Raw genomic sequence first — 11,730 nt, forward strand, 5'->3', positions numbered from 1 at the left:
AATACAATTAAGACAATCTGAATTCATTTTTTTGATTAAAAAGTGTTAAAGACTTAAAATCTCTGTTGTGCATTATTATGATGATGATGATGATGATGATGATTAATATTTATTTAAAAAAATGGAAAGGGTTTTGCTGCCTTCACATGCTCCTCCAAGTGTTTTACAGTAATCAGCCAGTAAACCAGATATATTATGGTCTCTTCCTAATAAATGTGTGTGTGTGTGTGTGTGTGTGTGTGTGTGTGTGTGTGTGTGTGTGTGTGTGTGTGTGTGTGTGTGTTTGTTTTATAATAATGATAGTTATCAATGTTTATTATCCATTTATCCACAATAATTCATTCCAGTTATTATTATTTTAATATGTTAAATATTATTTGCAGGTAATCATAGTTAATTAATTTAAAAACCTGACTCAAATCTAAACGTTAATTAAATTATTAACTTTTATAACTATAAAAAATAAACTTTTATTTTATTTTTTATTTTTTTCACTCCTTCAGGAAGTAGTACTACTTCCTTACTTACCCTTAGCAACCAGCGCGCGCGTCAAACTCGCCCTTAGCAACGGGAAAACATGGCAGGTGTGCGGAAGCAGGTTCAACGCTCCAAACTGATTTTTATCAATCATATAGATTCCTACTCATCGAAACACATCGCCAAGGTAAGAAAATGCTCCGTTTAAGTGGCATTGAAGTAAAGATTTAAAGTTTAGGCTGCGACATGTTTTTAACAAGTCCATCCAAAGTTCTCTCACATCACCCCAATGCTGCGACCCCTCCACCAACTCTGATTCTTCAGGTTCTTCTCCAAACTGTTAGCACAAAGTTATAGGCACACAGTTGTATAGGTTGCCTTTGGATGTGGACGTTTTCCCACATCTGCTTCCGGCAATTAAGATTTGAGGGAGTTGAAGTGGAAGATCTTGAGTGGCCTGCTCTAGAGCTTTGACCTCATCCTTATTGAACACCTATCTGGATGAGTACTGACCTATCAGGGTGTCCAAACATTTGCAAATCCCACAAATAGGTTTTTGTAGGCTGTAGATTTAAAACATGGTATCTATATACTGATTTCACTGCACTTTTGGGATGAATTGAAATGTTGACTGCAACCCAGATCTCCTCACCTCACCTCTCAGTACCTGACTTTACTAATAACATTGTTGGTGGTATCCTTTGGATGATGACAAATCTCCATGAGCACACTTCAAAATCTAGTGGAACATCTTCCCAGAAGAATTCAAGTCAAGTCAAGTTTATTTCTATAGCGCTTTTCACAACAGGCATAGTCTCAAAGCAGTTAAGGTGAATGGTGTGCATTTATCCCTGATGAGCAGCCTGTGGTAAGGAAAAACTCCCTTAGATGTTATGAGGAAGAACCTTGAAAGGAACCAGACTCAAAAGGGAAACCCATCCTCATTTGGGTGACATCAAGAGTGTGATCATAAATCTTTAATCAATACAGAACACTGGAGAGTGAGAACTAACATGAGCACTGGAGTGTAAGATTATAAGTAATGTTCTTTCTACAGTCTTTTACAGTCATTTGTGGTTATAAAACTAGGAGCTACTGAGCAACTCATAAAGTAGCTCAACATTTGCGATCATCACCGATCCAACACCAGCTTCTCCATGCCAGAGCCTTTAAACACTCAAATACGTCCAATGTGCAAACTCCACATTAAGTGGTATCCAATTGGCACTGGTACGTCTCTGGATAGTACGGGATGTTTGTGGAGTCGGCATCTAGTTCTTTAAAGGTCCACAATCTTCATGAGGTGGGACGAAAGAATGGCGGTTATTATAACAGCAAATGGGGACTCAATGTGGAATGATTGGTGCCCCTGTGACATCACTTGTAATACTCAATTTATTACATATTTGTAATATATACAGTATGATCAATATTTTCCTGTCACAATTTTCTACTTGATGTCTGAACTGCTGAGTCGCATATATTGTAATATTGTAATTTTAATATCGTATATTGTGTTTGATAAATCATATCCACTGTGATTATTTTTGTTATATTTACTGATTAAAGTGTGATTACTAGAATCAGTATATCTAAGATTTAAATGATAATTACAATGTGAATTGTAACTTCTTATAAAATGTCTTCATTGTGTTGGTAAATATCTTATTTATATAATCATAAAAATATATAATCTTTACCTCTTCTAGAAGTTCTCAGATTTGCATGTTTAAGATAAAAAAAAAAAAACTTGCTTTCTATCTATTTTTTCTCCCAACAGGGTCTCAGACTGATATTATTCTTAGTCTGTGTCCTAATGTACTGGAATCAGAATGCATTTATTGACCGAGACTTCAAAACACTTTGCAAGCCGTCTGCCAAATGCCATAAATGTAAATATCTTTTTTTTGTCACATCCTCCCACAGTATCTGTCCAAATGTGCTACTGGAAGTTTCTTTGAAGAACCTAGACCAGGAGAGCGCTTTGAGATTGTAGGGACTGTTATCAATAAAGATGAAAACCAGAAAATGTTTGCTCTGGAGGAATACTCGGTAAGTTTTCATGAAAAACAAAAAACAAAACAGTTCAGAAGATGTGGCTCATATAGATCTCAAATACAGTTGCATGCAAAAGTTTTGGCACCCCTGACCTAAATACAGTGTTTGATCATTTTTGATGTAAATGCAACAACAGCAACAAAACCCACAGTTACTTAATATTTGTTGAACTTGAGGCATAGCAGGAAGAAATTGTTTGGTATGTGCATACCAATGTCTGAGAAATGAATTAAATAATTGTGCAATAACCGTTTTTTTCAAATAAAGTCAAATATTTTCCATATGCGTTGTCAGCTGATAAATGGAATAAAGTGTCTAAATTGTAAAATATTACTGCAGTGAAAGTAAAACTTTCACTTGAGTAAAAGTACAAAATATTTGCCTTAAAATGTACTTAAGTATCCAAAGTACTATGATTTATTATGGCTTATACTCTAATGTAGCTCTTGGCACACCGATCTATTAATAAAATGATGTTAATGAGTTTCCCGTGGGCTCACCACCTGCAGGAGGGACCGTAAGAGACCGGTGCTGAGAGGATTGGGCAGCAGTCGAAGGCGGGGGCCTTGACCCGAATTACAGATAAGCGGGAGAAGATGAAATGAAATGAAATGTTAATGAGTCAAACACTGATTGATATCTATTAAAATTATGAGCTCAAAACCTTCCTTTTAACTATTTACAAAAATCGCACATATAAGGCCACGGGTGTTGTGGCAAGTTCGAGTCAGGAGTTTCTTCCATCATTCATTCCTCTCGAAATGTTCTGCTTGCTGTTGAACTGATACTGAATCGATGTTAGTGTAGGTAGATACCAACAAGCAGCAATCAGAACAAGTTCAAAACAGTGCTCTACCCTGATTGGTGGCTTGCTGTGTGCTTGATCAGTTACCTTTTATCTACTCATAAATAAAAAGGAACGACTGATTTTGCAAAATGTAGTTGAGTAAAAAGTAAAAAGTTTAACTTTGAAATGTAGTGAAGTTAAAGTCACCCCAAATGGAAAATCCAGATATGCGAAAAAGCTACTTAAGTACAGTAACAAATTACATTTACTTCCTTACTGTTTACCACTGGTTTGGAGAGGAAGAACAAACGTTTTTTTTTATTTTTTTTTATTTTAAATAAAACTATTAAAACTATTAAGCATTATGCGTTGGGTATTTTATATCTGCAGATAAATGGAATAATGGTTCTGAGTCAATATCAGCAAAAATCAAAAAGTATATGAGATGCAGTTGCAAGAAAAAAACAGAAGCAAGAAAAAGATTGGCTTCAACAATAAGACATTGATCCAAAACCTCAAAAAAAAAAATCCCCCATTACCTACTTCAAGAAATGTACAATGAAACTTTTAGAGTTTACCTCACAGTGGCCAGACTTGATCAGTGTGCATTTGGCACGTGGCTGAAATCGAATAAATAAGAAATCAGTAAGCTGTGATATGTGCTGTAACTAAGCACTGACCTATCAGGGTGTCCAAACATTTGCAAATCCCATGTTTAATTTTTTTTAGGCTGAAAGGGAAACAGTAGATATTTGAAAAGCATAGTATCATATATCTACTTGTTACATTTAACCCTATTGAACACCTTTGGGGTAATGCAGGCTGCACCCAAGGCCTCCTTACCCTACATCAGACGCTGACTTTACTAACACCCTTGTCACTGAATCATCACAAATCTTCACAATCTCACTCAGAAATCTAGTAGACCATCTTCCCAGTAGAGTGGGTGTCATTTTAACAGCAAATGGGGGCTACAAATCTTATGGTCACAATGTTTAAGGTTTGGTGAATGCTTGATGCACCTGTAATATTACATTATTACTCAAAATCAAATCAGATTTTATTTGTCACATACACATACATACAGAGTACGACATGCAGTGAAATGCTTTGTATGACTGTCCAACATTTAAGCATAAAAAGAAATAGAATTAACAATTAAAAAATAAGGTAGATAAATAAAAACTATAGAAAATATATGAAAATCTATTTTAAAACAAATGTTAAAATATATTAAGTATATGATTATATAATCATAAAAAAAATGTAATAAATAAAATATATTTATATATTACTCAATGTAAACTGTTGGATATATTAATAATAAAAATGATTAATATCTTCCTTTTTTTTGGCTTGTCACATGACCGGGTATACACAGTCTTAGTCATGTTAATCTTGTACAGACTCGTCATATCTCTACCACAGCCGATGGTTATTAAATCCTTCCAAACTGCTCATTTCAGGCCTTACAGCGAGACGAGCTCCTACAAATCCTGTTGGGTTGTGATGTTGTTGTGTATAATATCTCAGAAGATGCTAAAGTGATTGATGAAGCTACATGGGCTGTTTCAGGTGATGCCTCCACATTTACTCAATCTATTAGCACAAGCCACTTCTGCTTCATGCAAAATGAAATGTTTTTTGGTATGTGTTTTTTTTTTTCTTTTATCACAGCCCTCTTCAGTGAAATTGAACACTTTACATCAACCAAGATATTCATTTTGGTGTCAACATTAATGACCTGGGCAAAGACTAATCCAGGTGATCCTGTAAGTCACGTCAAGTCAAGTCAAGTAGGCTTTATTGTCGTTTCAACCATATACAGTGCAGTACGCAGTGAAATGAAACTCTATACAAAAAAACAACAACATGATTTAATACACTTTTGAGAGTTAGAAATATATATTTTTAATTATTTCTATTTTACAATTATAAATAACATTCTTCCTCACTTGACTAGTTTGGCTTTTGGTTTAATATACCTCATTAAATTTTGTACGTTCCTTCTGCACTATTTTCTAAATACCACTAAATCATTATCTAATATATTTTCACATATCATCTCTTATTTTCTTTTCTTTTCTCATATTTTCTCTTGTCTTATATTCATTGTCCCTTTTATCCAGTCAAATTTGTCAGAGGCCGATCAGGTTTACATTTCACTGCGAGTGCATGCATGTTACTATGTTTTGTGATAAATAAAAATCTTGAATCTCTTAAATCTAGGATAATCCTGAAACTCCAGTAAACGAAGAAGACTACACACGGAAAAGGCCACATCCAAACTTCAAGGAACATGCTAGTGCAGAGAAGCTTGTATTGAAGTTGGGGAAGACGGTTAGAAACAAGCCAGATTTGTTCAGTTCGTTCAACATTTAAGCTCTGTGCTAATTTTTGACTTGAATAATGTTCTACTTCAGGAAAAGTCCAAGCTGCGAACTTACGTTATTGGTGCAGGGATGCAGTATGGCATGGAAGAGGGCATTTTCCATTTCTTCTTTAAGGTAATTTTGGATATGAATATGTTTTTCTTTTCTATATACTTATCTAATTAATATTGAGGAGTATTTATATGTTGGTTTTTTTTGCATAACCCTTCTTTCTTTGGGTGTTTTCAGCACTTGCATGCCCATATTACAACCATACAAAGTTGACGACATACATACATAAAATACACGCATAAATAGACTAATTTAATTTAGGGCAGTTACTGTAAACATTTTACAGCTCACGCTATGGTAGTAAAACTGGCCATGTTGCACCTCAAATATACAATGTTTAGTTTATGTGCATAGGTTACATTTAGCAGATGCTCTTATCCAGAGTGACTATTATCTCATTCACACAACTAAACAGTTGAGGGTTAAGGGTGTCACTCAAGGGCCCAGCTGGGATTGGTGCTGGGATTTAAACTTGGGACCCTACTGACCAGAAGTCCCACATCTTAACCACTGAGCTACCACCCCCTCCATACTCAATGTTCTAAACTACATGAACAAGTCTATGTGGGAATATCTTCTGTCTTGTAGTTCTGCCAGACAACATCTTGGCTTATGGCAAGAAGTGTAAAAGTTTTATTTATTTTTTTTTACCACTGTTTCTTTAATGATGCATATGACTTTTTTCAGGCATGTTGGCTTGGTCAGTTGAGCCAGATCCCTATACCAGAGCCGGGCACAAATATCATTCCTACCATCCACGTCTACGATCTGGCCGGGTAAATGGATTGAAAATCATCTCATGACACCGAAATGCATTATGATGTTTTGTACATTGTCAAATTAGATCACGTGACCCAATCCAGGGTTGTGTGCTGACTGTGTAATTTGTGTCTCCAGCATAGTACAGAATGTCATCAGTCACAAATCCAAAATGCACTATTTAATTGCCGTGGACGACTCACATAATTCTTTGGAAGATATTGTAAAGGTGAGGTCTATATACAAGCTTTGTCCTCGTAAATTTTTAAACAAACTAGCTTTATCTCTGATGTCACCATTACTCCTCCTTCCAACCAGGCTGTTGCAAATGTGCTGGGTCCTGGAGAGGTCCAGAATGTTCCTACTGACAACCTGCACCTCACCAAGGAGCTTACGGTATAACTTTATGGATAAAATTTCACGAAAGAATAGATTTGTTTAATTAAAACATGCATCTGATCGTTTTGTTTTGCATACTTTCCTTTCCCTCAGGGAGCCGAACTAGCTTGCATTAGTGTAAACCTCCTCATTGAGACAGTTCTGCTAAAGACGAGGCTGAACGTGTCTTGGGTGTGTGAATCTGGGCTTGTTAAGAACATCGAGCGTGTTGTAGAGGAGTACAGACAGGCCAGAGGGTTTTATGTAAGTGTGTAGCTGTGTGCATGTATTGACACAGTGACTGATATTTCAATTTTATTGCACATATACAGTACACTACTGTATGTACTGTCATTAACGGTCACAAACTGCCTTCTGTTTTAGCCAATCAAGATTTGTCTCCTCGGCCCGCCGGCAGTCGGGAAGAGTTCTATCGCAGCACAGTTGTGTAAATATTACAAACTGCATCATATCGGTAGCAAGGAGACGGTCCAAGAGAGAATAAGGCATTTGGTCAGTGGGATTTGAAGTTCTTTGATACCATAAACAGTGTTTTAAGCAGGGGTCCCCAATCTTTATTCTTTGAGGGAAATATAATTTTCCCTTTCTTTAATGGGGGGCTAGGTCTGTCACAGAAAATTACATGGGCCGGAGTGACTAACAGAACTATTGTGGAGATTTCTATTATTATTTTAGATGTATTTATTATGCCTCCTAATTCTAGATTAGTTTATTCTTTTGTTTTGCATCATACTTTTTAAGAGCTATATAGCCTATTAAAAGAGCGTTATTACTATCATAATGACATGGTTTAATATTCAAATTATTTTTTTTTATTAGTTTTTTAATATCTTTCAAATGGATACTGAATAAAAAAACATAACACTCCATGTTAAATAGTAAGGGGAATAATATATGATAATATATATATATATATATATATATATATATATATATATATATATATATATATATATATATATATATATATATATATATATATATATATATATAATAAGGGAAAAAAATATATGAATATATTCATTTATAAATATAATTAATATATGCTAAATAAATTGAATTTTGCACTCACTTAAAAACAAACAGCATGATTTTGCCTCTAGAGGCCGCTCTTGTAATGACAGTGGAATGGTAGCCGGAAAAACTATCGGTATGGATTTTTGCAAATAGCTGATAATTTCAGCAATAAACTATCAGTGCCTTGACTATCAGTGCTAGAAGTCAAGTCACAGTTAGTTGATTGCTGGAACTATTGCCTATCGGCACAAATCCAAAAACTGTTAAAAATTTTTGTTTAAAAGTTAAACTTTTATTATTAAATACATATATGATATAAGTAAAACATATTTCAAATAAAATTTTCAATTTTGTCTGGCATTGTTCAAAGGGCCATTTCAAAAGTGGTGGCAGGCCGTATTCGGGGAACCCTGGTTTTAAGTGTTTTCTTATTTCAGTATTATAACTTATAAACAGTATTATAAATTCATGGTATATACGTGGACTGTTCGTACAGGAGGAATTGCTTCAGTGTGAGGAGAAACACACAGAGGAAACTCTACACGCAACTGAGAAACAGATCAACGCTTTAAAATATGGTATTTTTCCGAATCGATGTTTACTTTTCTCTATTTATAGAAGAGATTTATTTCAACTCACATTTTGACAATTTAAGACAGGATTTTTATCAATCAATGCATCATTGCATTTACACAGCGAGTCCCAAACAAAGCCAGCAAATTCTATTTTTTGTGGAGCCCAAACAGCTGCAAATTACCCTGTGTATCTATGGTACCATGTTTAGCAAAAGTTAGCTAGTAAGATAATAGGGACTTCTATATAAAAGAAGGGCTTCTCCATCCCCATATGATACACCCGCTAAGTTTTATTCTGATTTAAATTATGTTTATCTTTGTATTGTGCAGTGAAACTGGAAATTCATTGCCAAATATGAAAAACACAGCACAGGAATACAAAGTTAAATGATGGTCTGCTATCATGGAAGGATGCTAGGGTGCTTCAATACACTTATTTTGTTTGTGTTTGTGTGTATGTGTGTGTAGGTCTGCTTGGGGACCAGATTATATTGCACATCATTAGAGAGAAGCTTCAGTCAAAGCCTTGCAGAAACCATGGCTATGTTTTGGACGGCTTTCCCTGTACTCTCGAGCAAGCTAACAAGCTTTTCAATGGTGAGGCACTAAATACTGTGGCAGTGACATATAGTATATGGACAAAGATTTGTAGACATCTCATGTGCTTTTATACATCCCATTCCACATTTATTCCCCTAAATTGCTGTTACAATAATCTCCACTCTTCTGCAAAGATGTTCCACTAGTTCTTGTGGAGATTTTTGCTCTTTACTTTCAGGTACAAGGGTCTTAGTAAAGTCAGCTATAGAAGTCAGGTGTCCCAATACTTTTGTCCATAAAGTGTATACTTTACTTTAATAACTTTCATGTGTTCAACATGTTTCAGATGAAGAAAAGGAACCGGAGAACATCAGGTCTAACTTACTGCCACATGACGAAAAGACAATACCAGGTACATTTTGTGATAAATCAACAATATATGGGGGAAAATCACAGCTTTATTTAAAATATCCATCTACATATATCCTACTGTCGCAGATACTTTAGGGCTAGCAAGCGTGTTTGTAATTTTTTCCTTGCAGAGCACGTCTTTTTCCTCGATGCTAATGATGAGTTTCTGAAAGAGCGAGTCCGGAACCTTCCGCAGTCCATAGCTGAAGAGATGCACTACACCCAGGACGAGTTTGTGCAGCGACTGTCCGTGTTCAGGGACGCATACGCGAAAGATGAAACGACAATCGACTATTTCGACGAGCTGGAAATCCACCCGGAGCACATAGGTGAGGATATTGTCAGAGGATCTTATCGGAAAAAACAATCGATGTAATGATAAAACCTGGGATATTCTGATACAACTGTATCATAGCACATATAGTTCTAACCTTGTTGGTTGTTTATTGACATTGACATCTAATCTGTATTATTAGATAAGATTAGATTCGGTCAACTTAACTGTCATTGTGTATAGTACAAGTACAGTAAAAATAAAATGCAGTTAAATTGCTTTAAATGCATTAATATGGCATTAAATGGCAGTGGATAATAGAATAATATAAAGAATAGAAAACATAAAGCTTGTGTGTACAAAACAGCAAAATAAGTCTATTAGAAAACATTATTTACTAACTATAAACATGAAGGCTACAAGGAGTTAAATGTCCTGCATAGATTTACATTTATGGCATTTGGCAGAAACCCTTATCCAGATATTTGAACTTGTGACCTTCCAATTCAGCATCCAAAGCCTTAACCACTAAGCTACCACCTCCTCTGTTAATGGTATGTGTTGGATTAATGTTTATGTGTTGACTTCTTAGAGATCAAAAGCATGAATGACCCTAAAAATGGAGACGTAGTTAAGAAAATAATCAAGATGGTGGGAGCTCCCAGGAACTACGGCTTTACACCTGAGGAAGTAGAGGAACAGGAAAGAAAAAAAGCTGCGGAAAAAAAGGAGTGGACCATGAAGGATGCTGCTGAACGTGCACACAGAGAGGCCGAGGAGTTGACCAGGTTGATTGCTCAGCTGGAGGAATGGGTAATTCACACACTACTATGATTAAAAAGACGTAATTGCATATGTATCATGATGCACAATTTGACTGGTAATACACCTACACTGTATGCACAAAGGTTTGTGTGCATCTGACCATAATATTCAGAAGAGCTTACTGAAAATCCCATTCCACATTTAGCACCTATTTACTGTTATAATAATCTTCAGTCTTCTTGGAAGATGACTTTGGAGTGTGGTAGTGGGGATTTGTGATCATTCAGCCACAAGGGCATTGGTAAAATCAGATACTGATAGTTGAGGTTTGAAAGCTGGAGAGGTCAGTTATTTAGTTTCACAGCAAAACATCTGATTATAATGTCAATACAGGACAAGAACAAACTGGAGGTGGTAAAGCAGGAGCATGAGTTACTGGAGGCACGTTCTCTTCCCCTGAGACACTACCTGATGAAGTACGTCATGCCAACTCTCAGAGAAGGGCTTGTGGCATGTTGCAAAGTGAAGCCAGATCAACCTATTGACTTTCTGGTACTTCTAGACTTTGTTCTATATGTATTTTCAAGCTTTATTATGTGTGTATAAACTTTATTGTGAATTGTGTGTGTGTGTGTGTGTGTGTGTGTGTGTGTGTGTGTGTGTGTGTGTGTGTGTGTGTGTGTGTGTGTGTGTGTTTTGCAGGCTGAATATCTTCTACGAAACAACTCAGAAGACTAGTTTATATTTTATACACAAACCTGTGTAATGCAACTCAATTTCTTGTCCTTCACAAATTAAATGTAAGCTTTGTCGTAAATTATGTATTTTTCATCAAATTTAGTGCAAGTTAATATATGCCATTACACACAATACACACATAACCAACACACATGATTCAAGACATTCCTGGAGATTTGGCATTAGTCTTGAGTCTTCATCAATGAGCAGTTGATAACCTCAACAATAATGGAACTATAATGAATGGATATTAGGTGTCACCCAGATGAAGATGGGTTCCCTTTTGATACTGAACAGACAAAGGCAGATTTACACCTGCATGCATTTCACACCTAGGCCTTCAGTGATGTCCTGCCTGAATCAGTCCACATCTTACAACATTCTGATGCCACGGCTATAGAAACCATCAACATTATACAGAAATGCAGTATAACAGGCCCCTGTGTGACCAACTCTACATCTAATAGGTTAATGCAACAGTTTCAG

At 35.8% G+C, this 11,730-nt stretch overlaps 1 protein-coding gene across 1 annotated transcript; it reads left to right on the top strand.

Moving 5' to 3' along the window:
- Positions 1–552: 552 nt before the first annotated feature.
- Positions 553–11,323, top strand: ak7a (adenylate kinase 7a). The gene is made up of 18 exons (XM_083562507.1): positions 553–664; positions 2,404–2,529; positions 4,789–4,897; positions 5,000–5,094; positions 5,552–5,662; positions 5,746–5,829; positions 6,454–6,542; positions 6,664–6,754; positions 6,844–6,921; positions 7,018–7,167; positions 7,288–7,416; positions 8,438–8,519; positions 8,985–9,113; positions 9,403–9,468; positions 9,599–9,796; positions 10,334–10,554; positions 10,900–11,058; positions 11,209–11,323. The coding sequence occupies exons 1-18, from the start codon at positions 578–580 to the stop codon at positions 11,242–11,244; spliced, it is 2,040 nt and encodes a 679-aa protein (XP_083418633.1). The 5' UTR covers positions 553–577; the 3' UTR covers positions 11,245–11,323.
- The last annotated feature ends 407 nt before the right edge of the window (positions 11,324–11,730 follow it).

This window comes from Silurus aristotelis, assembly GCF_946808225.1.
Source record: "Silurus aristotelis genome assembly, chromosome: 15".
Taxonomy (NCBI): domain Eukaryota; kingdom Metazoa; phylum Chordata; class Actinopteri; order Siluriformes; family Siluridae; genus Silurus; species Silurus aristotelis.